This window comes from Ursus arctos, unplaced genomic scaffold (genome assembly GCF_023065955.2).
Source record: "Ursus arctos isolate Adak ecotype North America unplaced genomic scaffold, UrsArc2.0 scaffold_6, whole genome shotgun sequence".
Lineage (NCBI taxonomy): Eukaryota > Metazoa > Chordata > Mammalia > Carnivora > Ursidae > Ursus > Ursus arctos.
In genome coordinates, this window is record NW_026623078.1 from 77,298,612 (window position 1) to 77,323,049 (window position 24,438).

The following is a 24,438-nucleotide window of genomic DNA, read 5'->3' on the forward strand; positions in this document are numbered from 1 at the left end:
CGGTGCTTAGGAGCAAATGTGTAATAAATGATCCCCATATGTATGCAGGTGGGGACAGACCAGAGTAGCGTTGTATTTCTTAGGCCTATGGTCAAGGGGCTGGCTAGTATACCCAGTATCCCCTCACAAGTGAAGAATGTGCTGGGGTTGGGTCAATAACCATTTCTGGTGCTTTTTTTTTTTATGCCTTTGTAGCAGAATCTTGATAAATTATAGCTATTTGCACAAAACTGGATTGCACAAATTGGATATCTTTGTCCATCCTTTGCTTCCATCTCGTGCTGAGGTAATATTATTATTACCAAGTGGGGGGGCATTATTCTTTTGCTACACTCAGGCTCTTTTCATCTATTACTTACTTAAGTAGATAGTAAAATCTTTTTTTTACAAATAAAGATTCAATGTTACGATGTTAGGGAGGTTCTCCTTTTCTTTCTTTTTTTTTCTTTTCTTTTCTCTTTTCTTTTCTTTTCTTTTCTTCCCTTTCCTTTTCTTCTCCTCCTCCTTCTCCTTCTTCTACAGCACTCATCAATATCTGAAATTGTCTTATTTATTAAATGCTTAATTATTCATTATCTTTCTCACCAACTAGACTATGAGCTCCCTGAGCACAGAGAGCACATCATTTTGAGGTTTTTTGTTTGTTTGTTTTTTACTCCTTTCCCTCTAGTACCTAGAACAGTATCTGGAACATAATTGGTGTTCAATAAATGTTTGTCCAAAGAGAAACGCAAAAGGAGAATATACTTTTCTGAAACGATCTGACCAGCCTGAACCAGAGGAAACCACCTGTGAGGCCCAGCTAATATGCTTCTTAAAAAAATTACTAGGTTCCTGGACTTCTATTAAAACCCTGAACATATGCTTTTCTGGAAAATTACTTGACTGCTGGGAATATATTACACTCCCAACTTTTACTCTAAGCAACTGACACTGCTTCTGGGTGATGTGGACTCCTCTTTCCCGCAGTTTCATCCTCACTGACATGGAGAACAAAGGCAAAAGAAATTAGGAAAAAATTCAACTTCCTTATAACTTATAGCCCATTGACAAGTCCTTGAGACAGGCAGAGTGACCTTCCTCCGGGAGCCCAACTGCCTCAATGTGAATACTTTGTTAGAGGGAAAAGGCAACCGTAGCTTGACATTAGCCTGACCCCCAGGATCCTGTAAGTCTACTTTAACATACTAAAAATCCCTTTGGAGACTTCCTTTATCTTTACCCTCCGCCCCCAAGAAATATGTTAGCAATCATCCTCCAAACATATGGCCAACTGCTGCACATCTGAAGGGTCTCATGACTAAGGTTTTACTAGACAGTAGTAAATGACCTTATCCTAACAACAGCTGTCCCTCAAGATCCTGGAAACCTTGCTTCCAAATTCCTTAGAGACTTACACTATCCCTAACCCCCCCCCCAACTTGAAAGTATATAATCAGTCACCCCTCACAACCCCAATGCAGCTCTTTCTGCCCAAGGGTCCTGTCCCCACACTTTAATAAAACCACTTTTTGCACCAAAGACATCTCAAAAATTCTTTCTTGACCACTCACTCCTGGACCCCAAATTTCCCATCACCCACCACCAAGTCTCCCTCTAGAGAACAGAAGAAAGTATTTTTAAAGTATTCCTGAAACTCAACGACCTCAGCAAATGCTCTTTATTCTTTTACTAAGTTCTTGGAGATTTCCATGGTTAAAACATGGTAAGATTTCATTGTTGTTGTTCATGGTGCAATAACATTGTAGCAAGATTACGAATATATAGACAGTCCAAAAATATCTTTGTACATGGTTTGGAGAGAGATCTTCCAGAGGATCCTTTGAGATACCACTCAGAATAAAACTGCTGTGAGGCTGTACTCTCATTATTGTGGCTTTATTCTTTCTTCTCGTTCACATGAAGGTGAGGACATATTGATGACAAAGATGCCCGTAGGCTTTTGTTCCTCTACAAAGATGCTTCCGTGGAGTTCAACAGCTCTCAGAGAATCATTATAAGACATTGTGTTGTTTAACTTCCTACAGCACACGAGGGCAATAAAGGGTTTTCAACATCTTTTTAATAATCCAACCATCTCTCATAACCTATGCAAGCTGTATGGTATACAGAAAAAAAAAACAGCTCTGATGCGTACAAAAATTTTTAAGAAGAAAAACAGAGTAAATGGCAGGGGGAGATAAAAATTGCTCAAGGCTCTCTTTATTGCCTATAAAGTTTTAATCAGACACAATTTTGGTGAGCCTGGAATGGGAAGAGAATAATGAGCTTCTATTTTGGGAAGTTATGATAATCAGAAATTCTGACAATACCGATTTACTGCAAGGCACACAAAAAAGGCATGGCCTCAGCTGGCAGGGCTGGAAGTGCATCCAGTTCCAGTCTCTGTGAAAAGGGGATTAGTGCTTGACTAATACACCAAATCTCTGCATTTGAGAGCTCGTGATTGTCTAATCTATAAGGACTCAGACACAGATTTCCTGTTTTTTCCCCCATCTTCTCTTCAAAAAAAAAAAAAAGTTGTTCAGTGATACGGTGGGGCAGAATCTCAGAGGCCATGTAGTCCACACCCTGTTTTAAACCAGTGGGGATACTGAGGCAAAGAAAAGTTGTCTCAAGTTCAGTAAACAGGATGAACCCACCAGATGGCAAGAAACCGTTCTACTATTCGTTTTTAAAACAACAGAATAAAGTAGCAGATTTTTAAATATCCATTTCTACCATCCTACTCAGGAGGCACGTTTCATCCATGTGTGCACAACAACTTTTGCAACTGGCATGAGAAAGATGGCTATTTTCCATAAAATCGTTGCAACTCGATCATGAGAGTGGATGTAGAGGCAGAGGAAGATAGAAGTCACAGACTTCCAGCAATCGGATTTGGGTAATCCCACATGGGGTAACACCTTATGAGCTCCATCAGCCCAAGAAAGAAGGCATTATCCCATTGCCATAGCCTCCTTTCCAGCAAGACTCAGCCATGGGACCTAAGCTCCACCGACCAGGTGCACCAGGACAAGAGGTCTATTCAAAAGTGAGCAATGGAAGGAGGCTACCAGCACATGGTATTGATTTTTCCAGACGTGAGCCTCACCTCCTGGTGTTGTCCTTCCCTTGAAGGAAGGGCTAGCCCTGTGCCTCCCTCCCCACAAAATGTGACTGAGCGATACTCCGTGACTTCTAAGGGTAAGTCACTAGAATCCTCGCAGCTTCTGCCCGTGCCCTAGGATTGCTGGCTCTTGGGGAAGCCAGGTTTGGAAACTGGCTGTCACACTGTAAGAAGTTTAAGCCATGTGGAGTGGCTGTGTGGCGTCAGAACGAATCAAATGGAAAAGAGGCGGCCAGATTCTCCTGGCTGAAAGTAAAGAAGGCCTCTACCCTTCTCAATCTTGGAGAATTTACTTTAGAAAACATGTAATTATAAGTACGTGCTCCTCTCTTTGAAGTGTATATAAACTCCTTTGAAAACTAGATAGGTCTTTAGTCAGCTTTATGACCCAGGACAGATGTTCTCAAGGACCTGGGAGCCATTTCTTTGAAATGTGAACAGCAAGTGAGACAGCGTCTCCCCTGCCTCTATCCCCATCCGTGCTCCCTCCCTCCCCCCCCCCCTTCCTTCTCTCTGTCTCTGTTTCTTTTAGAGGGTAGGAACCTAACTTGAGTGGGTACCTTTCTCCAAGTTGCAAGATAATCTCCCGTCATAGAGATATCAGAAGTTCATTACTCCTCTGGACGAAATCAATTAGCCATCACAGACGTGCACCCAGTTACCACGTAAAGTTAGGATGAAATGTATGTGACAAGTAGCGCCATCGAGTCCTCTGACCTGAGGACTAGCTGCTCTTCACCTTGAGAACGGATACTCCACAGGTTCTGTCTGCTCGGCCATATTAATGAGACTTCTCTTTGCCATCTCTCCGCAGAGTGCCTCGGATGAGACCACATTCCGGTTTAGTGTGGATTCAACAATAAAACTGTTTTCTTACTCTACTACCCTGTGGAGAGGGTTTCTGGGATAGAAGATTTTGTTTTTAATTGTGTTTCACACGAGTAGGCACTCTGGTCGTCAGCCCAGCTGAGGTCCCAGATGACAGCAGTGCCAGCTGCCAGCCATGGGAAGGAGCCATCCTCCATGTCCAGCCCAGAAACCCCTCAGGTGAACACAGCCCCGGCCAATATCAGAATATGATCCCGTGAGGGACCAGGCCAGGCCCCCAGCTGAGCCAGTTATCGCAGAACCATGAGCAGTAATAATGAATTATTGTTTTAAGCCACTAAGTGTTGAGAGAAGGTTCTCTACAACAAGATACAACCAAAACAAATGTCTCTTGTTCTTGTAAGCTGAGACCTGAGACATAGAACCTCTTCTTCCATGTGGTGAGCGTCTTGGGAGATTGGGGCCCGTTCCGTCTCTGAAATCCCCTCCCGAACCTGGTGTTACTTTTCGCACGAGGGGCGAGGCATGCACGTTCCTGCTTAAATCACTTTTTAGACAGATGGGGGTTTAAATAAAGTAAAAACAACAAACCGGAGGCAATACATCCCAGTCAAAATGAATTGAATATTTTTGTCTAACTGCTTCTAAAATCATTTTCTTCTGTTTACACACTCCACAGATAATTTCCCTGCAGTTTAAAGCCAATACACACGAAATTATATGAGGGCAGTACCAGGACTTTTTCATTTGTTCCAAATCATTTCTAAGCTTTGACCGTGGTTCACTGGGCATTTCATTCCAGTGTTCAGTTCGGGGGATGCCATGTTGGGTTCTGTGCCTACTTTTTTCCCATTTCAATGGTATAATTGAAAGCTCTGTATTTGTTGACCACAGGGACCTCTTTCACAGAACATTGTCAAGATTAAAACCAAATGGTTAGGCGCGAAGAATGCTATCTGCAGGGACCCATTGTTCCATTTCTGTGGAGCACCAGCCTGGATGCGTAACCGCCTTTGGGTTCTGTTTCTGCAGGTGCAAGCTGTCTCTCCCGCCTTGACTTCCCCACGCCTCTGACCTATTACTGACCTGCAGCTTTCACAGTAAAAGCAATCCAGACACTGTCTTTCTGCTTTTTCCAGGATTGGTAAATGCCTTTTAGTTGCGATTTAAATTGAATTTCGGAAACTTGGAGCTGGTTTCCTTAGTTGATCTGGACCTTCTTAATGATTAGTCTTCAACACAGAGACTCTGAAAGCAGGGGTTCACAGCCATTAATTTTCCATTCTTTCCCCCATCCATGTTTTGTAAAGATTTTATTTATTTATTTATTTATTTATTTATTTATTTATTTAATTTATTTGAGAGAGAGAGAGAGAGAAAGATCACGAGCAGGGGGAAGGGGTAGAGGAAGAAGCAGACTCCCCACTGAGCAGAGAGCAGGGCTCCATCCCAGGACCCTGGGATCATGACCTGAGCCTAAGGCAGACGCTTAACCAACTGAGCCCCCCAGGCGCCTGCCTCCCCTCATTTTTAAAAGCCTTCTGGCAGGATTCAGCAGAACATCCATTTCCAGAGAAAGGATGGTGGAAAGACGTAATGAGTGACAGTCATACCACAAAGTCTGTTGCAGGCGAACACCTCCTATCAGATGTGCTGAAATCTCTCATTTGCCTCTGTTCTCCATACAGCCTGGGATAACCACGTAAAGACAAAAAAATAAAAAAGGTTCTTAAGCACTTTGGAAAAGTCTGATGAAAGAGTGAGTTCCGGAGCACACATCCGCCGTCTCAGCAGCATCATCTCCCAAAAGATGAAATGTTAGTATGCACCTCCCAGGGCTGCAGGGAAGCCTAAAAATGATAAGAACGTAAGCAACACCCTGAGTATTGTGTCTGGCTCCTTGCAAGGTAGTAAATCCATCAGGCTTACCTTTGATTATTGTCACATCCAGGGCAGTACTTGGAGCAATGCCTTCTGTTGGGGACACGATGCTCTCAGAGAGATATTGCAAGATGTAGAGCAGTGAGAAGAGAAGAAAGGAAAGCTAGAGGAGCAAGAGGAGGAGGAAAAGCAACAGAAGACAAGGAAAAGAAAACAAAGGAAGGAGAAGATGACCAGAATGATCAAGGGTCTTGACATAATGTCAGATGAGAATTCTGCAGGAAACGAGACATCACACCTGGAGGATATAAAGCACAGAGGTCATGAGAACCGAAATGCTTCATGGTTAAGGAAACAGACTTTTGTTCACTCCGCAACTGTATATTAGTGCTGATCTTTGCCCAGCGTGCTCACAACAGTGAATGCAGGTATATTACTGCCGGCATGGAGCTCACGGTTGAGAGAGGGAGAAATCAATCAAACAATAATGAAAACACATTTGATGTTCTGTTGTCTTCTGCACATTTAGAGTCTCTTGAAGTCCACGGCACGACTTTCTCCTGATACTGAAGCAAATGTTATTTCTGAGTAAGAGGGAGGTAAGTTAGACATCACTGGCATTTTCTTCTTTATATTTTTCTGCGTTTTCCAGATTCTCTATAATTGGCATGCATGTCTTTTAAAAACACATCTTTTCCATTAGACAGATTGTATTTTATTCTCCAGCTGGAATCTTTGGAACCTGCAAAGATTTTTTGGTTCCTGTGATCAAAAACTATTTTCTACCACTCTGCCTCATTATAACAGCATTTGGAAATTGTAGTTGGTTTATGTGAGATTATACTAAAGTTATTAACATCATATGTCTTAATACGACCGGGGAAAGCGTGCTTTATTTTATTGTTAGCACAATTATAAAGCAAGTAAAGTAGGTCAGATTATGCGAGGAAGAATTTTATTGACTATTAGAAGAAATAACTATGGGGGAAACTCTTCTGAAAAGGTTTGCGATTAAATTAGGCAATCTTAAAACAGACTTATTAAATGTGTAAACTCGGGCACCTGTTTAGTTACATAAAATTGTATTACTTTACCTCCATGGTGAATGAACAACCATATTAACAAAATCAAGGACATTTTTCTCTCTCCTTTTCCTCCACAGCTCATTCTTCATGCTGTGTTTGTTCACCTGAGTCATTGCACGGCCCCTTCTGTTCCTTCTGCATCCCACCAAGCCTGTCTTTTCTGGTACCGTTTGAAAGTGTACAAACTTCACTGTGGTTTTGGACGATTAGATTGAAACTAAGCTTAATAGCAAAATGGAGAATTTCATTTGCCATGTTTCATGAATCACTAGGGTTTGGGGCCAGATAATCCCATCTTGGGGAGAGTAGATTCCTCCTCATTTTGTTGTTAAATGCCTATTCCTGTAGACTTCTTGCTTCTCCACTTTGTATTTTCTTCACTTTCTAAACTGCTCAGGTAAAAATGCTCTCTCCACCCTTAATAGTGATCATTGATCACCAAACGCAAGGACGTATTCCTTTCCTCATTAGAGACTTCTGTGAAATAGAGATCACCATCTTCCTTAAAAAAGCAAACCCCAAATTTTTGAGGTTGACAGTTGGAGTGGAAAACTTCACATGGTTAGGGAAGCCAGACCTGGAAGCCCCCACCTTTGTCCTCCTGAACTTTACCTTCCTCTTGGAGAGATGATCACTTCAGAGAAACCCAGTGGCTCCAGCGTGTCCCCCTGGAGCTGATCATTTTTAAACAATCTTTATCTATATAACAAAAATACTTTTACTAATAATCTAATAATCAATGAAATAAAATAAAATTTTGACTGATTTTTTTTAACTTTTAATTTAAGGGACACCTGGCTGGCTCAGTCGGTAGCGTGTACAACTCTTGATCTTGGGGTTGTGAGTTTGAGCCCCATGTTGGGTATAGAGATTATTTAAAAAATAAAATCGTTAGGGATGCCTGAGTGGCTCAGTTGGTTAAGCGTCTGACTCCTGGTTTCGGCTCAGGTATTGATCTCAGGGTCGTGAGATCGAGCCCTGTGTCATCAGGCTCTGTGCTCATCGGGGAGTCTGCTTGAGATGCTCTCTCTCCCTCTGTCCTTCCCCCCCCATGCATGCATGTTCTCTCTCTCTCTCCAATAAGAAATTAATAAATCTTGAAAAAAAAGTAAATAAAATATTTTGGAAAAATAAAGCAAATAATATAAAAAGGATCTTTAAAAATATCATTCAAAATCACTAAAATAGTTCACGTACCAACTGAAATGTGCACTTCCAAACACTATTATGTAGCAGAGCTCACAATTCACTGTTTTAAAATTTAAACACAAATAAAAACTCCAAGATGTCATTTAGAATTGAAATCCCTCAAGTACGATTTCTTAGTTTTCACCATCATGGTGCTATCATTCAATTCAATTTCAGTATTTGATTACGGAGGTATGTTTTACCACAGGATTTGGGGGTGGTAATTGAACCAGAAGCTAGCTCACGTAATTCAGAATCACTCTGAACCCACCCTCAGAATGAATGTGTATAACTGTGTCCATATGTATGGAGGTCCATTTCTATAACTGGTAGTTCTTAAAAGTATTCTATATCGAATATTATGCTTATTAAAGGATAAGCAATAAAAATGTGCTAATTACATATAAATTATTAGAACTCACAGTAGTCACAGGTTGCATATAAATTATTAGAACTCCCAGTAACCATAGAAATTGATTAGAATCAACAAAAAACTTTTTCAGAGAGTATTTCATTACTGACATTGTTTATAATAGCCGGTACATGATCATAATAAAAGCAAACACACTTTGTCTGAGAGAGAGAGAGAGAGAGAGCTCACTTGCATGAACTCAAGTTGGGGGAGGGACAGAGGGAGAGGGAGGGAGAGACTCTTAAGCAGGCTCCACCCAGTGCGGAGCCTAATGAGGGTCTGGATCTCATGACCCTAAAATCATGACCCAAGCCAAAATCAAGAGTTGGAAGTTGACTGATCAAGTTTTTTTTGTTTGTTGTTTTTTTTTTTTAGCAAACAGACTTTTAATTTTGTTGTTGTTGTTATTGTTGTCAAGTCCTCTATGAAGAATGCCTCCTTTTATAGCCTGCACCTGCAATGAACCACACCCACCCACTTCCTGGACTTTGGTAAGCCAATGGAGAGGTCTTCTCCAGCTCCTCCATCTGATACGCAGACCTCCTTTTCCTTACTCCTATTTCTTTTTATCACAGGACAATATTTGCTTTACAGCAGTTCACACAATTCATAATTAGATATTTGCTCATGTACTTATTTACTGTCTACCCTACTACCCTGTAATCACCATGAATTAGTGATGGTTGGTTGTGTCTATCCCAGCACTTATTGGAGGCTTGGCATATAGTAAGTACTGAATACATTTTTTTAAATGAATGAATGCATGCAACAATGAATAAGTTCAAGTCTTGTTCAGTTAGTGGTGGCCAGGGGGATGAGATCATGTAATACCAGTTTCTAATTTATCCAAAAATAAAGCAGTGATGTGGCATGACTTGGTGTTCCCTGGCCTATTTACTCACCCTAACTACAATCATGAGTGATTGAAGTATATAAATCAAATGTCCACGTGGTAGGAAAAACAACTGTCAGGAAGGCCAGGAGTTTGCACTGGCCTTATCAGTGCATTCTTTCTTGTAGCACATATAGATGAGAAACCAAACCAAGAATGCTCAGTGAACCTCAGGACTGGGGCCAAGAGAATTAGGTATGTGCTTCAATTGCTGAACAGAGTAGTGACTTATTTGGAAAAAGTCCCTAATGGTTGGGGGAAGGGAGGGAATAGATAGGTGGACACAATGCCCCAACTTTGCAAAAGGGTACACAAAGAGTATTTGAATCTTTGAGTCTGGGTCCTCTTTCCCTAAGACCATTTTATATGAATCTACCAAACATGCCTCTTTGATTCCCCTCTTTCTATGTACCATTGCCGATCATTTCCTACACTGGCTAAAATTCTCTTTAAGTTAATGGTGTAGAATCCTGGCCCTGACACCTCCATGCCTCGGTTTCCTATCTCATAGGAAGACTATGAGACTGTGTTGAGAATTAGTGGCCTAACTCACAATCATCATCTTAGCTGTGCCTTTTACCCACGGGTGTGGTCCTCAGCAGTGAGGTATGTACTGTCCATCTGTGGTAAATTAATTACATTGAGAGTCCCAATTAATGGCTTCCCTGTATCCACCACCTTTCCCTGTAACATTGTAGCTTGTGTCACTCTAAAACTGGGCTCTGTCACATGACTTGTTTTGGCCAATTGGGTGGTAGTAAACTGGACTCATGCCAAGGCTTGAGAAAGTGTTTGCACCTTAGCACTTTCTCTCTCCGAACTCTGTCACTGTCATGTGAATCAGCCTAAGCTAGCCTCTTTGGAGGATGAGAGACTGGGTAGATCAGATCCAAACTGTCTCAGACGAGGGCATCCTAAACCACCCCGTTTGCTGGTAACCCACCAGCTGACCACATACGCATAGATCCATCTAGCCAAATCCAGTCAAGCTTGACCCAGATCAGTAGACCCATCCAGTTGACCCAAAAACTCATGAGAACTATGCATGGCTGTTGTGTTACGCCTCTGAGATTGGGGTGGTGTGTTGTGCAGCATTACCATAGCAAACATGTACACTGATGTACCATTTGTGTAACGGCTACAGTTGATTGAAACGAGAAGTATCCCCCACTCCAACCTGCACCAATCATATTGTCCTGGGAATTTGGAACTAGAATGAACAGAGAAGATTTCAACATGAGTTGCTGGTATTTTTGAGTACAGAAACTAATAAAATTCAAGAGTTATGGAATGACCATCTGTGGTTGTGTGAACTGCATAGCAAAATAATCGGTCTGCGGAGGGATGGGCAAGAGAGAGCCACGAGGAAGACACATTACTTTCCATGATCCTGTTGACTTTCCTTTTAATTGCAAGTCATTTTGAGCTTGCTGCATCCTGCCCTTATAGTCTCATAATAAATTCCTTCTTTGTGTGTGTTTAAACTAGATTAAAATGCTTTCTGATACTTCCAAATCAGATATGCTTAGTTGTAGATACAGGTTTTTTTAATCCAACAAATTGTCTTGTATTGAGCAGGTATTTAATTGAGCAGTAGTTCTAAGATCCACAATTCCATCAATTAGGTGATAGATAAATTTGTTTTTTTGCTTTTCCTATATTTGGCCCAATAAAACTTTTTTTTTTTTAAGTAGGCTCTGCGCCCAATATGGGGCTTGAACTGGTGACCCCACGATCAAGAGTCACATGCTCTACATATTGAGCCAGCCAGGTGCCCCAGCCCAATAAAACTTTTGTCTTTAATATACCTTATATATATAATTTCATGTATTGCATTTCTTCAATTGTAAAATGTCATCAATTGCAAGATAAGTGATTGACTTAATCATAGTGTTTTGGGGAGAAACAAGAAACTCAATGAAGGTACTTTATTTTAAAAATCAACCAATAGAGCATATATTTATCCATATAATTATAGTGTACTTTCCCATTAATTTCACAATCTAAGTTTGACTTTAAGCTTTCACATTCAGCACCCAAAAGTTCTTTTGAATCACATTTGTCTCTCAACAGCTATGTGGATAATCATGAAGACATGCTGATTTTCCTGAACTTGATCTTGGCCTCTATTGCAACTTTCGCTTTCGATAGTAGTGTTTTGAGGCTAATCAATGTATGCAAGAGTTTTAGCTATATTTACTATCTGATTACGTTCATAGTGATGAGACAACAAAAGGCAAGCTGAGGGCAAAAGGCAAACTGACACTCCACATATCCCTCCCCAAGGTGGGAGTGGGATATGTGTGATATTTCTCAGGCACTCATGACTGCCAAGGAACAAAGGAAGGAAAAAACAAATGGTCAACTGATAAAGATCACAGTCATGGAGGACACGAAACTCTATCGGTTTGGCACTGTCTTAATGATTTACAAGAAAAACACAATCTTGATAACAGCCAGACCGCCAGGAACCTACATAATCAATTTTCCGGAGACCTAACCTAATCTTCCCCTTCGTAAGATAAAAAACCCTGTACAATCAGTCACTCCTCACAGTCCCAGTGCAATCATTTCTGTCCATGGGTCCTGTCCTCAAGCTGTAATAAAAAAAAACTTTTTTGCACGATAAAAGGTCTCAAGAATTTTTCTTTTTTCTTTTTTTTTTTTTAAAGATTTTATTTATTTATTCGACAGAGAGACAGCCAGCGAGAGAGGGAACACATGCAGGGGGAGTGGGAGAGGAAGAAGCAGGCTCATAGCGGAGGAGCCTGATGTGGGGCTCGATCCCATAACGCCGGGATCACGCCCTGAGCTGAAGGCAGACGCTAACCGCTGTGCCACCCAGACACCCCTCAAGAATTTTTCTTGACAACTGAGCTCAGTGATCCTTCATCAATAGCATCGTGTGTGCATGTGTGTTATATATTTTTTTGCTTAGTTGAATTTCCTCTTGCTGAAAGTAAAACAGTTTGTCTCAGAACCAGTTGGAAACATTTACAAATGGAACTCTGGATGATGAATGATAGCTTGTTGCATGATTTCATCACACTAATTCTTCTAACTTTGAAAATTCTCATTGCTGTTATTATCCATATTCTAAATAGATGTATGATCTACTTGAGGAGATGGGCCATTTCTACTGTTTTTAGTTTTATTATCTGCACACATAATAGCTTTTGTTTTAATGCTATATTCTAGTCTAGTCCTTTTGAGCTCATTAAGCAACAGCTAGGAATACAAATTCACATTAAAATTCAACCGTGTGCAGTCCTATTAATGCAGTTAATGCCAAAACAATTGTCTAGGATCTACTTGGTTAAGGCAGAAACTTATACCTCTCCTTCCAAGGCTGGCCAATCACAGCTGACATCAAACATCAGGTGGATCCTTATTCCAGAAACATTCAAAAGCAAAAAACATAAATCTTAGAATTGAGCAAATCTGGTGCTCTAATTTCTTAGCTTGACTCTTTGAGCCCTGAGCATTTCTCAATCTCGCATTAGATACCTCCACAGTAGGATGTATTTGCTCTCTCCGATGCTCCCAGCACTTCTGTATTAACTTAGTGCATGTTTCGGATATAGCATGGTAATTTGAGTTTTTGGCATTAGCCAAAAATATAGGGAATTTATTTCTCTGGTGTGATACTTTGATTTATAAAAAATATATGTATTTGGTCATTCAGATGACTAGTATATTCTATTTGGTGGTTGTCTATGGTCCCTGGCTCACAGCTCCTAAAATCTTTGGAGTTTCCTGTGATGAATGAGATAAATATGTATTTTATTATGTCAATAAGGTGACTTTTGGAAAGCCCCAAATAACCTAAGGGTGGGGGCTGGTTGCCAAGAGAACCAACCATGTGATTAGAGGGTTGAAACTTTCAGTACCCCCCCCCCTCCTCCAGGGAGGGCAGAGAGGCTGGAGTTAAGCTCAATGACAGGTGGCCAATGAGTTAATCAACCATACTTGTGTAACAAAGCTTCCATAGAAACCCAAAAGGGCAGGGATTGGGGATCTTCTGGGTTGGCGAACACGGGGAGATTTGGGGGAAGTGGTGTGCCTAGAGAGGGCAGCTCTGAGCCCTTTCTCCACACTTTTCCTTATGCATTTCTTCCAACTGGCCATTCCTGAGTTATATTCTTTTATAGTAAACCAGTGAGCTGTCAATAAAATGTTTCTCTGAGTTCTGTGAGCCACTCTAGCAAATTAAGCCAAAGGAGGGGATCATGGGAACTTCTGATTTATAGCCAGTTGGTCAGAAGTACAGGGAATAATGTGGACCTGGAACTGGCATCTGAATTGAGTTGCCAAGAAGGGGTCATGATGCAGGCAGGCCAAGGCGCAGGACCCAGAAGGGACCCCGCAGGACCAGCCAAGAGGGTCCTTGGCTTTGCACAAGATAGAAATCAAATGTGAGCTGAGAAGAATTGAGAGCAGAGTTTTTTGAAGGCATAGAATGTAGATAGAGCATCTGGGAGACTCAGGAGGGAAAGGAGTAGAGTCTCCTCTTTGCTTGTGGTCTGGTGCACGTGTCATCTCACACATCCAAGAACGAGACCAGTGCTTAGGTGTTCTCCGTAAGTCACTTGTGCCCAGGAGCCAGGGGTCTCCATGAGGCAGTGGTGTTGGAAAGTTCATGAGGACCCCACCCAGTCACTCCTTAGATGTTATCCGTTGTGCTGGAAGACTCCAAAGACGTCATTAAGTCCTTGACCTTGACAAGGAGGACATTATCTGCTCTGTAATGCATGTATAAGGCAGAGGTGCGGGTCCTAGCAAGAACAGAAGCAGGAAAAGGAGCAGAAAAAGCAGTATTTCATGGAGTCTCTTAAATTTTCCTGTGTCAGGCAGAAGCACAGGTAATAGCCTAGGCTTGCCACTGGTGACTGGCGTCTGTAGCCGGGGACGGTGCGCTCTGGGGAGCAGCCTGGTAGGACTGAGCTCTTAACCCACGGAAACTGTCACTATCTCCAGGTAGTGTCGGAATTGAGCTGAATTGTAGGAAACCCAGTTGGTATCCAGAGAATTGCTTGTTGATGTGAGGAAATTTCCCATGTCCCCTCCCCCCGAAAGTAGTACCAAAAATGCTGGGTTAGGCCTAATTCTTGCTCTTTTATTTATTTTACTTATTTACTTATGTATTTTTTTTTAACTACGTTCCATGCCCAGCGTGGGGCTCAAACTTACAATCCCAAGATCGAGACCTGAGCTGAGGTCAAGAGTCAGACGCTCAACCAACTGAGCCATCCAGGCGCCCCTAATTGTTGCTCTTGTAAAATAAATACATACTGTAGTTGAAAATCCAGGACCTACAGACCACTCAAAGTGTTAACCAAAATATAGCCCCTTTATTCTCCTATAAAGTGTTACACAACATTCCGGTGTTACACAACTGCTTTTAGCCACCTGCTTGTGAGATGTTTACTTTCCTTCCTTCTTTCCTTCCTTCCTTCCTTCCTTCCTTCCTTCCTTCCTTCCTTCCTTCCTTCCCTCCTTCCTTTCCATTATTTCCAAGCAGGTCTGCCACTCCCCTCCCTCATTTCATTGGATATAAACAGGGTTTGGCTGCAACTGGGTTTCTGCTTCAAAGGCACAAAATTCTGGCTTTATGACTAACTACCCCTCGCCCCATTCAAGATTCAAGGTAAGCTCAATCAGCGGTGATATTATCTCACTGCAACTCTGTTACCTTATTTGAGACAAATTTCATAGGCAGATGTCTCTGCCTTTCTCACTCTCAGTAGCTACCTAAAAGTCTGGGATGACACAATTTATGCACAAAGATTTCTCACAAGCATTGCAGGTCCCATTTTATGCCATATTTTAAAGCTTAGTTTCACTTATTTGAAAACACTATTCAACTGTCACCATTTATTTCCATCTTCTCAAACAAGAGGAAATCTGAAAACTATACGGTATTTGTGAAAGAGGACTTCTCCTACCTCCATTTTGACCTCAACCTTTCTTATTCTGTCTGGCTTATCTCTTAACTCAGGCAAAAGACACCGGGGACAAAGCATCTTGTGATGGGAACAGAAACTACCCCCTCAAACAGAAAGGACTTCCCTGATCCAGCAAGACTCCCTGTGACCCCTAGACAATGATCAACGTGACCTCCACTGCCCACCTGCTGGGACCCACAGACCTTTGTCCCACATTTTCCTTCTATAAACCTGAAAGTATTTCCGGCACTTTGGAGACAGTCTTTGAGATGTTAGTCCACTGTCTTCCTGGTGTTGGCCTCACTGAAAGAAATCCCTCTCTTGTTGTATCACCGCTGTCTCTCTGCCTTTGGATGTTGTTAGTGGCTGGAACTGGTCTGTTCAGGACCCCTGGAGCCACGTGTTCATGCACTCTTGCACCTGGTTATAATTGCAAGTCAGTTTCCAGCCTATAAAAGGAGAAATGATAGAAAACCTATTGACTTTTGGGGCGCCTGGGTGGCTCAGCCTGTTAAGCCTCTGCCTTTGGTTCAGGTCATGATCCCGGGGTCCTGGGCTCCAGCTCTCCCTCTCCCTCTGCTTCTCCCTCTCCCACTGCAGCTCTGCTGCTCTCTCATGCACGCTCTCTCTCAAATAAATAAAATCTTTAAAAAAACCCCACAAAACCCTATTGACTTTCTTATGAGTCTTTGAAATGGTTGGAAAACGTAATTCCTCTTCTGAAGGGTTTTACAATTCTTTCTGAAAGGCAAACTGGAAAAGAGACAACTGTTGCCAGCCCCACTTAATCTAAATGTACCGTCTCCTGTCCAGCCCCCTGATTTGGTCGTTAGTTGACTCTCTGTACTCTATAGTTGGGAGTTTGGGTGTGGGGGCCGACAAACCTGCATTCCAATTCCAGGGCCACTTAGCCTGACTTTAATCTAAGCTCCTCATGGTAAAAAGATGGGGCTATTCATCTACTCAGTTTTTGTGAGGATAATGTCAGAAAAGGCACGTAAGGTACTTAGCATGCTACTTGGCACAAATTAAGATCTTGATAAATTATACCTCCTATAATGATTTTTTTTAAAGATTTATTTATTTGAGAGAGGGGGGGGAGAGAGCACAGCAGGGTGGGGTTGGGAGCAGAGGGAGAAAGAGAATCTCAAACAGACTCTCCACTGAGCACAGAGCCCAGGCAGGACTCGATCCCATGACCCTGGGATCATGACCTGAGCCAAAATCAAGAGTTGGATGTTTAACCAAGTGAGCCACCCAGGCACCCCCCCCCCCCATAATGATTTTTATACAATAGGGATTAGCTAGCTACAGTTGCAGGGGTAACTAGTAATCGTGATTATGGAATGCCTAACTAGCCACCCCTACACTTAAAATAAGTGGCTTAAAATAAAGATTTAGCCCATGTTCCTGTGGGTTGACAATTGGGCCTGGTCCCAGTGGGGTGGTCTTCTATTGGTCTCGGCTAGACTCACTCTTGGATCTTTGCTGAACTGGTGGATCACTTGGTTCTGCCTAATTTATGGTGGTCTCATTTGGAAGGGTTGGGATGATTGGGGCCTTTCCTCCAAAAGGGAGCCCAGTCTTCACATTTTCTAAGTCTCTGCTTGCACAATGTTTGCCATTGTCTTATTGGCCAAAGTTGTATGGCCAGCCCAGATTCTGAAGTGGAGAAAGTGTACTTCTTTTGGGAGGGGTCAACTTCAAGAGTGTGGATATAGCCGGGCGAAGAAATTGAGGCTATTATTTCCAATCTACCATAAAAAGCCTCTTCCATTCTTTGATTTACCTGTTTGCTTCTTGTGTCTATGTCCTTTATGTTTATCTCTCCATTCCCTCCCTGTCTTCTCCCTCAAATATTTACTAAGTATCTAATATGTTCCATATATAGGAGATACAGCAATAAATAAGATTTGATTCCGGTTGTCATAAAAGTCTTATAAAGGACTCACCACCGAGAATGCCGCTATATTTAAAAGAGTATTATTTTTCCTCTCCTTTTAGCAGCTCCACTACATTCTGCGTTAAATGCTAAAGCTAGCTAGCATTTTAGTAAGTAACAATAAGAGATAATGCTTTCCTCTAATTGTTTAAAATGATAGTGTTTCTAAGGAAAGGTTTCCAGCTGTTTTGGCTGATTTAATCAAGAGCTCCTAATTATCTCAGGATTTTGCTCCCTATCCATTTGCAGCTGTTTTTACAAAGCACAGAGGACTATGATATTTGGCTCACAGAATGATCAGGAAGTTGTGCCTTGCACTGTGTTCCTGCTGGCCCAGCAAGGGTTGGTAATGATCTTCTGGATCAGAGGTTTATCCTCTTCATTTGTTCTCATGTGTGTTTGCAAATAGTCTGGCTAGCACATGAGTGAGAAAATTATTCTAGAATTCAGAGGGCAGTGAACTCAAAATGCATGAGCTTGCCTGGCAGCAGAAATGGCTCAATGAGGTATGTGACTCTGAATTAGAGCCTCATCTTGCTTAATTCTTTCCTAAGGCAATGGAGTTCAACTTGACTGCCCACAAACTACCTGGGGAGGTTTTAAGCTGGGTCCTGGCCCAGGTCGTGCTGTAAACCAACTACATCAGAATCTTGGGACTAGAATCTGGGGATGGAGGGGCACCTGGGTGGCACAGCGGTTAAGCATCTGCCTTCGGCTCAGGGCGTGATCCTGGCGTTACGGGATCGAGCCCCACATCAGGCTCCTCTGCTAGAAGCCTGCTTCTTCCTCTCCCACTTCCCCTGCTTGTGTTCCCTCTCTCGCTGGCTGTCTCTATCTCTCTGTCAAATAAATGAATAAAATCTTAAAAAAAAAAAAAAGAATCTGGGGATGGATATTCTTTAAAACTCCCCAGATGAGTTCAAAGTTCATTCATGTTTGAGAACGACTGCCTTGAGGAGATTTGTAGAACATCACAACCCAAGGGAATGTCTCTTGATTTTGAATTTGAGGAAAAGAAAAGCCCAGAGAGGTCATGGACTGTCAAAAGGTCAGGTAAGGGGGAAGGCAGGATTCCAGCTCAGGTTTGCTGAATCCAATGTCTGTGCTTTTTTACGCCTCGTGAGAACCGGAAATCCCTAAGTCATTCTTAAGCAACGGCAGAAATAAAATGGAATGAAATAACACAAAAAGGGCACATCGTTGATACAAATACTGAACAAGAAGGAAAACTAAGCAATGAGAGCATCAAATTGCATCATGATGATCTTTTGGGAGTAAACTTTTGGGAGAAATAAACATCCTTGCAATTAATTCCTATAAACTGTCAATGTGCTGGCAATTACCTTGGAACACTAACACGTGTGCTAATTAAAAGTGAGTTGTGTCCATGCCTGATAGAGAAATTGGAACAAATAGCGGACTCAACTGGAAGCAGCTCTTTTGGGCAATTTGACCAAAAGCTAATGTTCCAATAGGAGGCAATGATGATCTTTCTAATATCATTTTAATTGATAGTATCAGGCAGGCATTCTGTCTGGAAGAGGGACTGGCTCATCTCTGGGTCAGCAAGACAGGGTGTGCAAGTACAAGTACTGGGCAGTGTGGGGACTGACAGATGGATAAAGCCCATTTCCTACAGCCCAAATGGGGCTTCAAAACGGGAGAACTGGCAGAGAGTTTGGAAGGGTGTTTGCGAGACAGAGGAAGTGGTCCAGGAGAGGCTACCAGTCCTAGATCAAGTCTTAAGAAGGTGGTGGCAGATTAAGTCCTCTCGGAGAAAAGGGGAAGGAGGTGCACAGGCAGAAGGTGATCCAGAGGATTTGATAGGGCAAGGGGGTCTGTATGGTAGCTGTGTTACCAAGATCTCATGTGTAAAGCAGGGAAACAGTTAGGTATTTGTGTGTGATCCTACAATTATGAAGTTATTATTCCTGACTTTCAGCTGTCCTTCCTCAGAATCTTTGGCTGCTGATTTAATTTCTGGCAATAACACAAACCAAAAACCAAGGGGATTTAAAAAAAAAAAAAAGAACCAAACTCATTATGGGCCAGACTATCTCAGGGCCTTGGGGATTTGCATCTTTTTTTTGAGTAATGTAAGCAGAGATGTCTGTCCTTTGGAATCATATCCTCTTTCAGCTTACGGGGCACTGTGCCCTTTGGATCTCCTCTATCTCTGTCTCTTTGGCTCCACACCCTCCCTCAGCAGGCTTTCTCTGACTCCTGGCTTTAGCTTCTGTCTGTGGGCCAAAGCTTCCCAAATCTCCAACCTCGAGATCCCTCCATCTGCCTTCAGCCTGGTATGCCCACCTGCCTTCAGAACTATTCACTCGGATGTCTCCCTCAGATGTCGCCTCAAGCTTAATGTGTCAAAGAGAAACGCACATCCTCTCTTCACACCCCTTCCCTAAAACAGCATTCCCTCCCAACTTGTCTACTGCTCTCCCAGTATCATTCGTTTCCTTCTTCCAGCCTTGGAGTTACATAACTAACAGATGCCTCTCTTTTGCTCCCAAGCCAGCAGCCAACAAATCCCAGGGATTCTTCAGCTGCAGTAAGATTCAGCTCATTCCTTGTCCATAGCCACCACTAAGACCAGGCACCTAACACTCCCTTCAGTGTCGGTCCTAAGGACTCCCTGTCATGTTTTCTGTGCCATTCTGTCCACTCTGCAGAACCCTGCTTCTGATTATTTAATGCCACTGTCCTCATAGAGAACCTAGAATGGTTTCTCGAAGGACAAATTCCAAGTTTGCAAGGTTGTTCATTAACTAGTTCTATTTTACCTGGTTTTTTTCCATATTCAATGAATAAATAAGTACTTTGTTAAATAGTTATTAAGTGAAAATGCTCTACCCCCCTACTGTGTGCCGGAAAGGGATACATAAATGTGGACTATGGTATTTGCCATTTTCTGAGAAGTGCATAGTCCAGTGGTGGAATATAAGCACTTATGACAGTCTGATTAAGATTCAATGGGAAACGTGCTATAGCAAAAGCAAGTTATACTGTAAAACGTCTCAGGGCAAAAACTGGGAGAAGAAAAGATGTTATAGATGATAAAAATATGCAGAAGTGCATTGAAGGATAAGTAAGTGTTGGCCAAGTACTTGGTAGCTTGGCTTTCACCCTTAGCAAGAGAGGGTCTGGTATACAGCCACTGCACACCCTCTCCTCTCACCAGCTTCTGTGACTCCCTCTTCCTTGCCCTCCACCCTCCCCCAGCCTCTTAAAGGGCTCCCCAGGTCTTTGCTAATTCAAATTCTATTTTTCTCCAAGTCCACCTCTAGACTCACTTCCCCCAAGCCCTTCCTGGCTCTTATCTTCATCTTCTTTCTCTTGGCCTTTCAGTACCACGCCTATCATTTCTTAACCAGAATGCTGGCCCTGCTCTCTAGGACAAAGTTTCTCGAATTTAAGTATTTATTTGAATCAACCCCACGTGTGATTCAGTGGGTTTAGCTCAGGACCTACCTGCTTTTCGACAGGTGCCAAGTGAATCAGGCTCCTAAAGATCCGGAACCCTGAGAAACACAGTGTTAGACCTCTGCGGCTTCCTTCTACTTCTCCATACATGCCGTCCACAGCCCACGGGGCCTAGCAGAGTGTGTGTGCTCTGCTGAGCGCTCTAGGCTCCAAGTGTCCGCTCAGTTTGGTGATTATTAGATACAACGATTATTGAGGACACTGAGTCAGGAAAAGTGGCTCAGCCAAGTGGATAGAACCGCCCTCTCCGGAAAGTAACTCCTGCGGCGTAAAATGTCCCTGAAAGTCACCAGTGGAGCAAGACGAAATTACCTTTTCTGTCCTCTCAGAAAACGCTCTGCCATCACCCCGAATGACCTCAGGGCGTCTCCAACCATGCTTTCAGAGAAGTAGAACGCACGGCAAGTTCAACAGCTTATACAAAAAAAGCCCACGGGTATTCCAAGCACTCAAAGCAATCATGCATACCCTCACAAGCTTCATAAAGCGGTGCAAGTGTAAGCGCTAATGCACCGCGAGTAAGGATTCGTGGAAATGAATATGACCTAAATCACCAGGGTGCGACGGCAATGTGGAGCCCCAAGTTATTCTAGGCGACAGACGGCTCTCCCCTAGTCCCCGCCCGCGCCCGAGCGCTTCTGGGCGGAGCTCGGCCGCAGGGCCGGGGCGGGGCTGGGGCGCCGGCAACGTGCTGACGTCAGGGCGTGTGGACGCCCAACGCGGCGTCCAGCGCGCAGCTGGGCCGGCGGTGGCTGCTGTCGCTGGCTTCGTTGCGTGAGCCGCGGGGTCTGCGTCCGCTCCCTCGGCCTTTCGCCTTTCGCCTGGTCCGGGTCTCCGCGGCCCGGCGCCAGCTCGCCATGGTGCGGTCGGCGCGCCCTGCGCGGCCCCGCTGAGCCTCCGTCTGGCGGCGAGCGCGGCTCGGGGTCACCATGCCTACCCGTGAGTGTCCGGCCGAGGGTCGGGCCGGGCGGGGGACGTTGGGAGGCGGCGGCCAGCTCGGCGCGCACTCCGGGGTGGCCCGCTGCGGCGGCGGGGAAGCCGGCTCAGGCGGGGGAGAGCCAGGAAGTGCCCTCGACCCGCCGAGTTACTTTCGTTTCGGCTTAGCCATCCGCGGGGTGGCGTGAGCCCGTTGCACAGACGGGGAAACTGAGGCCCGAGCGTTAAGGACGCTAGGCTAGTAAGTGGCTGAGCTGGAGCAGCCTAGACCTGTGGGACTTCACAAAGTCCAAGCTCTTTCCCCAGCCCTCTACAGAGCCAGGGGGAACTTTGTGGAAATGCTGAAAATAACTGCGGTCGCGTCACCTACTCACTTCCTCAGGAACCAGGCATGGCCTGGTGGGACGCACGGTTCTCGGGGATCTGGGCCTGGCCTAGAGTCCCTCCTCGAGGCGCTCGAAGTTCCCGCAGCCTTGACTTTCTCCCTGTCCGTAACGCGCCGGGGTGGCTGAAGTAGGTGCTCTTTCGGGAACTTGTTAGGCGTATGTGCCCCAAAGCGTGGCTGTTGGAGCACCTGCTTCAGATTCACCTGGCTGCTGGTTAAAAATGCTGTTTAGGGTTCCTCCCTCCGCACACTGTGTAAGACTCTGCAGCTTGGGCCCTGGAATCTGCGTGTATAGTAAGTGGCATTAGTGTTATTGAGGGACTCTAAAGTTTGAAAAACACTGAATGTTGGGGACACTTGGACAAACTGGGCAGGACAGTATTAACTAACGACACATTTCAGAACGACCCAGAGAATTGCAATGTGACTTTAAACCCAGTGGCCCATAGATATCTGTTATCTGTGCAAACTAAGGAGACTCCCTAATCTTGGGCAGGAGGAAACAGGATGATTGATTAGAGATTGTTTTCAGTTAGGGCTCTTTTGAGTAAGTGTTCCCTATTGTAAAATCTGTAAACACTTGTAAATACGCTCCCAATTAGCTCACATTTCTTTGAATTCGTAACTCTTCACTGTCCTTATTTTGGTAGACATACGGGACACTGAATTTCCAGGTCAGCTTCAAATGCATGTTTTGTCTACGGGTGGGTAAAGAGGAATTATTTCTGGGTATTAAAAAGGTTTATGTAATGCTGTGAACGATCTTGATGAAAAGATTACTTTTAACTGCTTCTACATGTGTAAGGTGGATTTTGTTTTCTGAACACAGTGATGTGTGTCCTTAACTCATGGTCTTGAATTTTGTATTCATTTACTATGCCAGCAGTTTATATTTTCATTGTATGCCTCTAGGCTAGAGGAATATCATCAGAATTATAATTACTATTTCTGAATTCATGTCATTCAGGAATATTTGAGATTAGCATTGTGCTAGTCTTACAGTCTGAGAAAGGAAAAGGAGGGAATAAACACCAGTTCTTGCAAGTTAAGACTTCAAATGGAGGGGCGCCTGGGTGGCACAGCGGTTGGGCGTCTGCCTTCGGCTCAGGGTGTGATCCCGGCGATCTCGGATCGAGTCCCACATCAGGCTCTTCTGCTGTGAGCCTGCTTCTTCCTCTCCCACTCCCCCTGCTTGTGTTCCCTCTCTCGCTGGCTGTCTCTATCTCTGTCGAATAAATAAATAAAATCTTTAAAAAAAAAAAAAAAGACTTCAAATGGAATTTTTTGGTAAAGTGGCAAGATAAGTATGTTATGAAATTAAACAGATTCTTAGTTCTAAGATTAGCTTCATGGAGTGGATTTAGGAAACTTGTTTCTTTTAGAATACATGATTTACAATGCAAAATGAACCATACTGTATTTGCATAATTAAGAATGCAGATTTTATGACCTGGTTGGAAGGCAAGTGAAATGTTTGAATTATCTATCATGACTGTTGTTAATATTTATTATGGTACAGTTTCTGTGATTGCATGAAAGTGTGGTACCAGCTGGTAGTACCCCTGTGAAGTGGTGTTCATGTTGCCTTTTGTCTCCTTTTATGGCCAGAACCACCAAAAATTGCTGTGATTGCTGCGGTAGTTCAGCGGACAGTAGTACTTCTCAGAAACTCTGCATGTAGAATAAATTTCAACATAAGCAGAGACAGCAAAATTATTATTTTCTTTAGGAATTTCTTTTTCCTCTTTGGGGATGTTTTTAGGAAGAAATCTCTCCAAATAAACTTTTTTTTTTTTTAAATGTCAAATGAGTTCAGAGGCTCATTTGTAAGCCCAGCCAGTTAATCCTTAAGGCTTCAGTGAATAAATGTAATGCTTTTCTGTTGGAGGTGATCACTAGGGTCTCTCAGAGCCTATAATTCTGAAAGTGACCCTTGCTCCAGGTCTAGAATTATTCTATTGCGGTTTTGTTGCTTATTTGGAATAACGATACTCTCAGTCATTGAAAGGTGTTAATAAGCAGAATCTGATGGAGCGTGATATACCCCTGTAGGCTAAGCAGTTGCATTATGTCATGAATGGTAGCTTCATTGGAATTATTTTGAAGAGCCATAAACTCTTTTTCAGAAAGCAACTACCTGGAAGGACGCCTGACTGGAAGCCACTGCGACAGAGGAGCAGTTCTGTGGTTATGTCACTATATTCAGCCAGTAGTTTGCAATAATCACTAAGCACAGATTTTAAGAGTGTTTCACTAAATGATCTTTTCAAACCTATAAACCTATAATTTGATACATCATTTCTCTAAAGGCCTTTATTTCTTCCTGTAGTTTCAAAGGACCATTAAGAA

At 43.2% G+C, this 24,438-nt stretch overlaps 1 protein-coding gene and 1 long non-coding RNA gene across 6 annotated transcripts in view; one reads left to right on the forward strand and one right to left on the reverse strand.

Moving 5' to 3' along the window:
• Positions 1 to 451: 451 nt before the first annotated feature.
• On the reverse strand, positions 452 to 21,374 carry LOC113252714 (uncharacterized). 2 transcript variants are annotated; one of them, XR_008957905.1, is made up of 4 exons: positions 20,757 to 21,374; positions 5,867 to 6,116; positions 5,551 to 5,787; positions 452 to 5,185 (listed from the first exon to the last, which is right to left on the reverse strand). It is a non-coding gene; the product is annotated as an uncharacterized LOC113252714 (long non-coding RNA). The 2 variants fall into 2 exon arrangements; XR_007188094.2 differs by having other exon boundaries at positions 452 to 5,787.
• Positions 21,375 to 21,458: 84 nt separating this feature from the next.
• The window catches only part of EFR3A (EFR3 homolog A), a 106,137-nt gene continuing 103,157 nt past the window's right edge, over positions 21,459 to 24,438 (forward strand). For 2 of the 4 annotated variants that reach the window (XM_057308165.1, XM_057308164.1), the window contains exon 1: positions 21,490 to 21,707. Coding sequence is in view for 1 of the 4 variants with exons in the window: in XM_026495395.4 (XP_026351180.1) it covers positions 21,698 to 21,707 (10 nt within the window). In the remaining 3 variants the exon portion in view is untranslated. Of the gene's footprint in view, positions 21,708 to 24,438 lie in introns of all 4 variants that reach the window. The other 2 variants (XM_026495395.4, XM_026495397.4) reach the window with 2 other exon arrangements.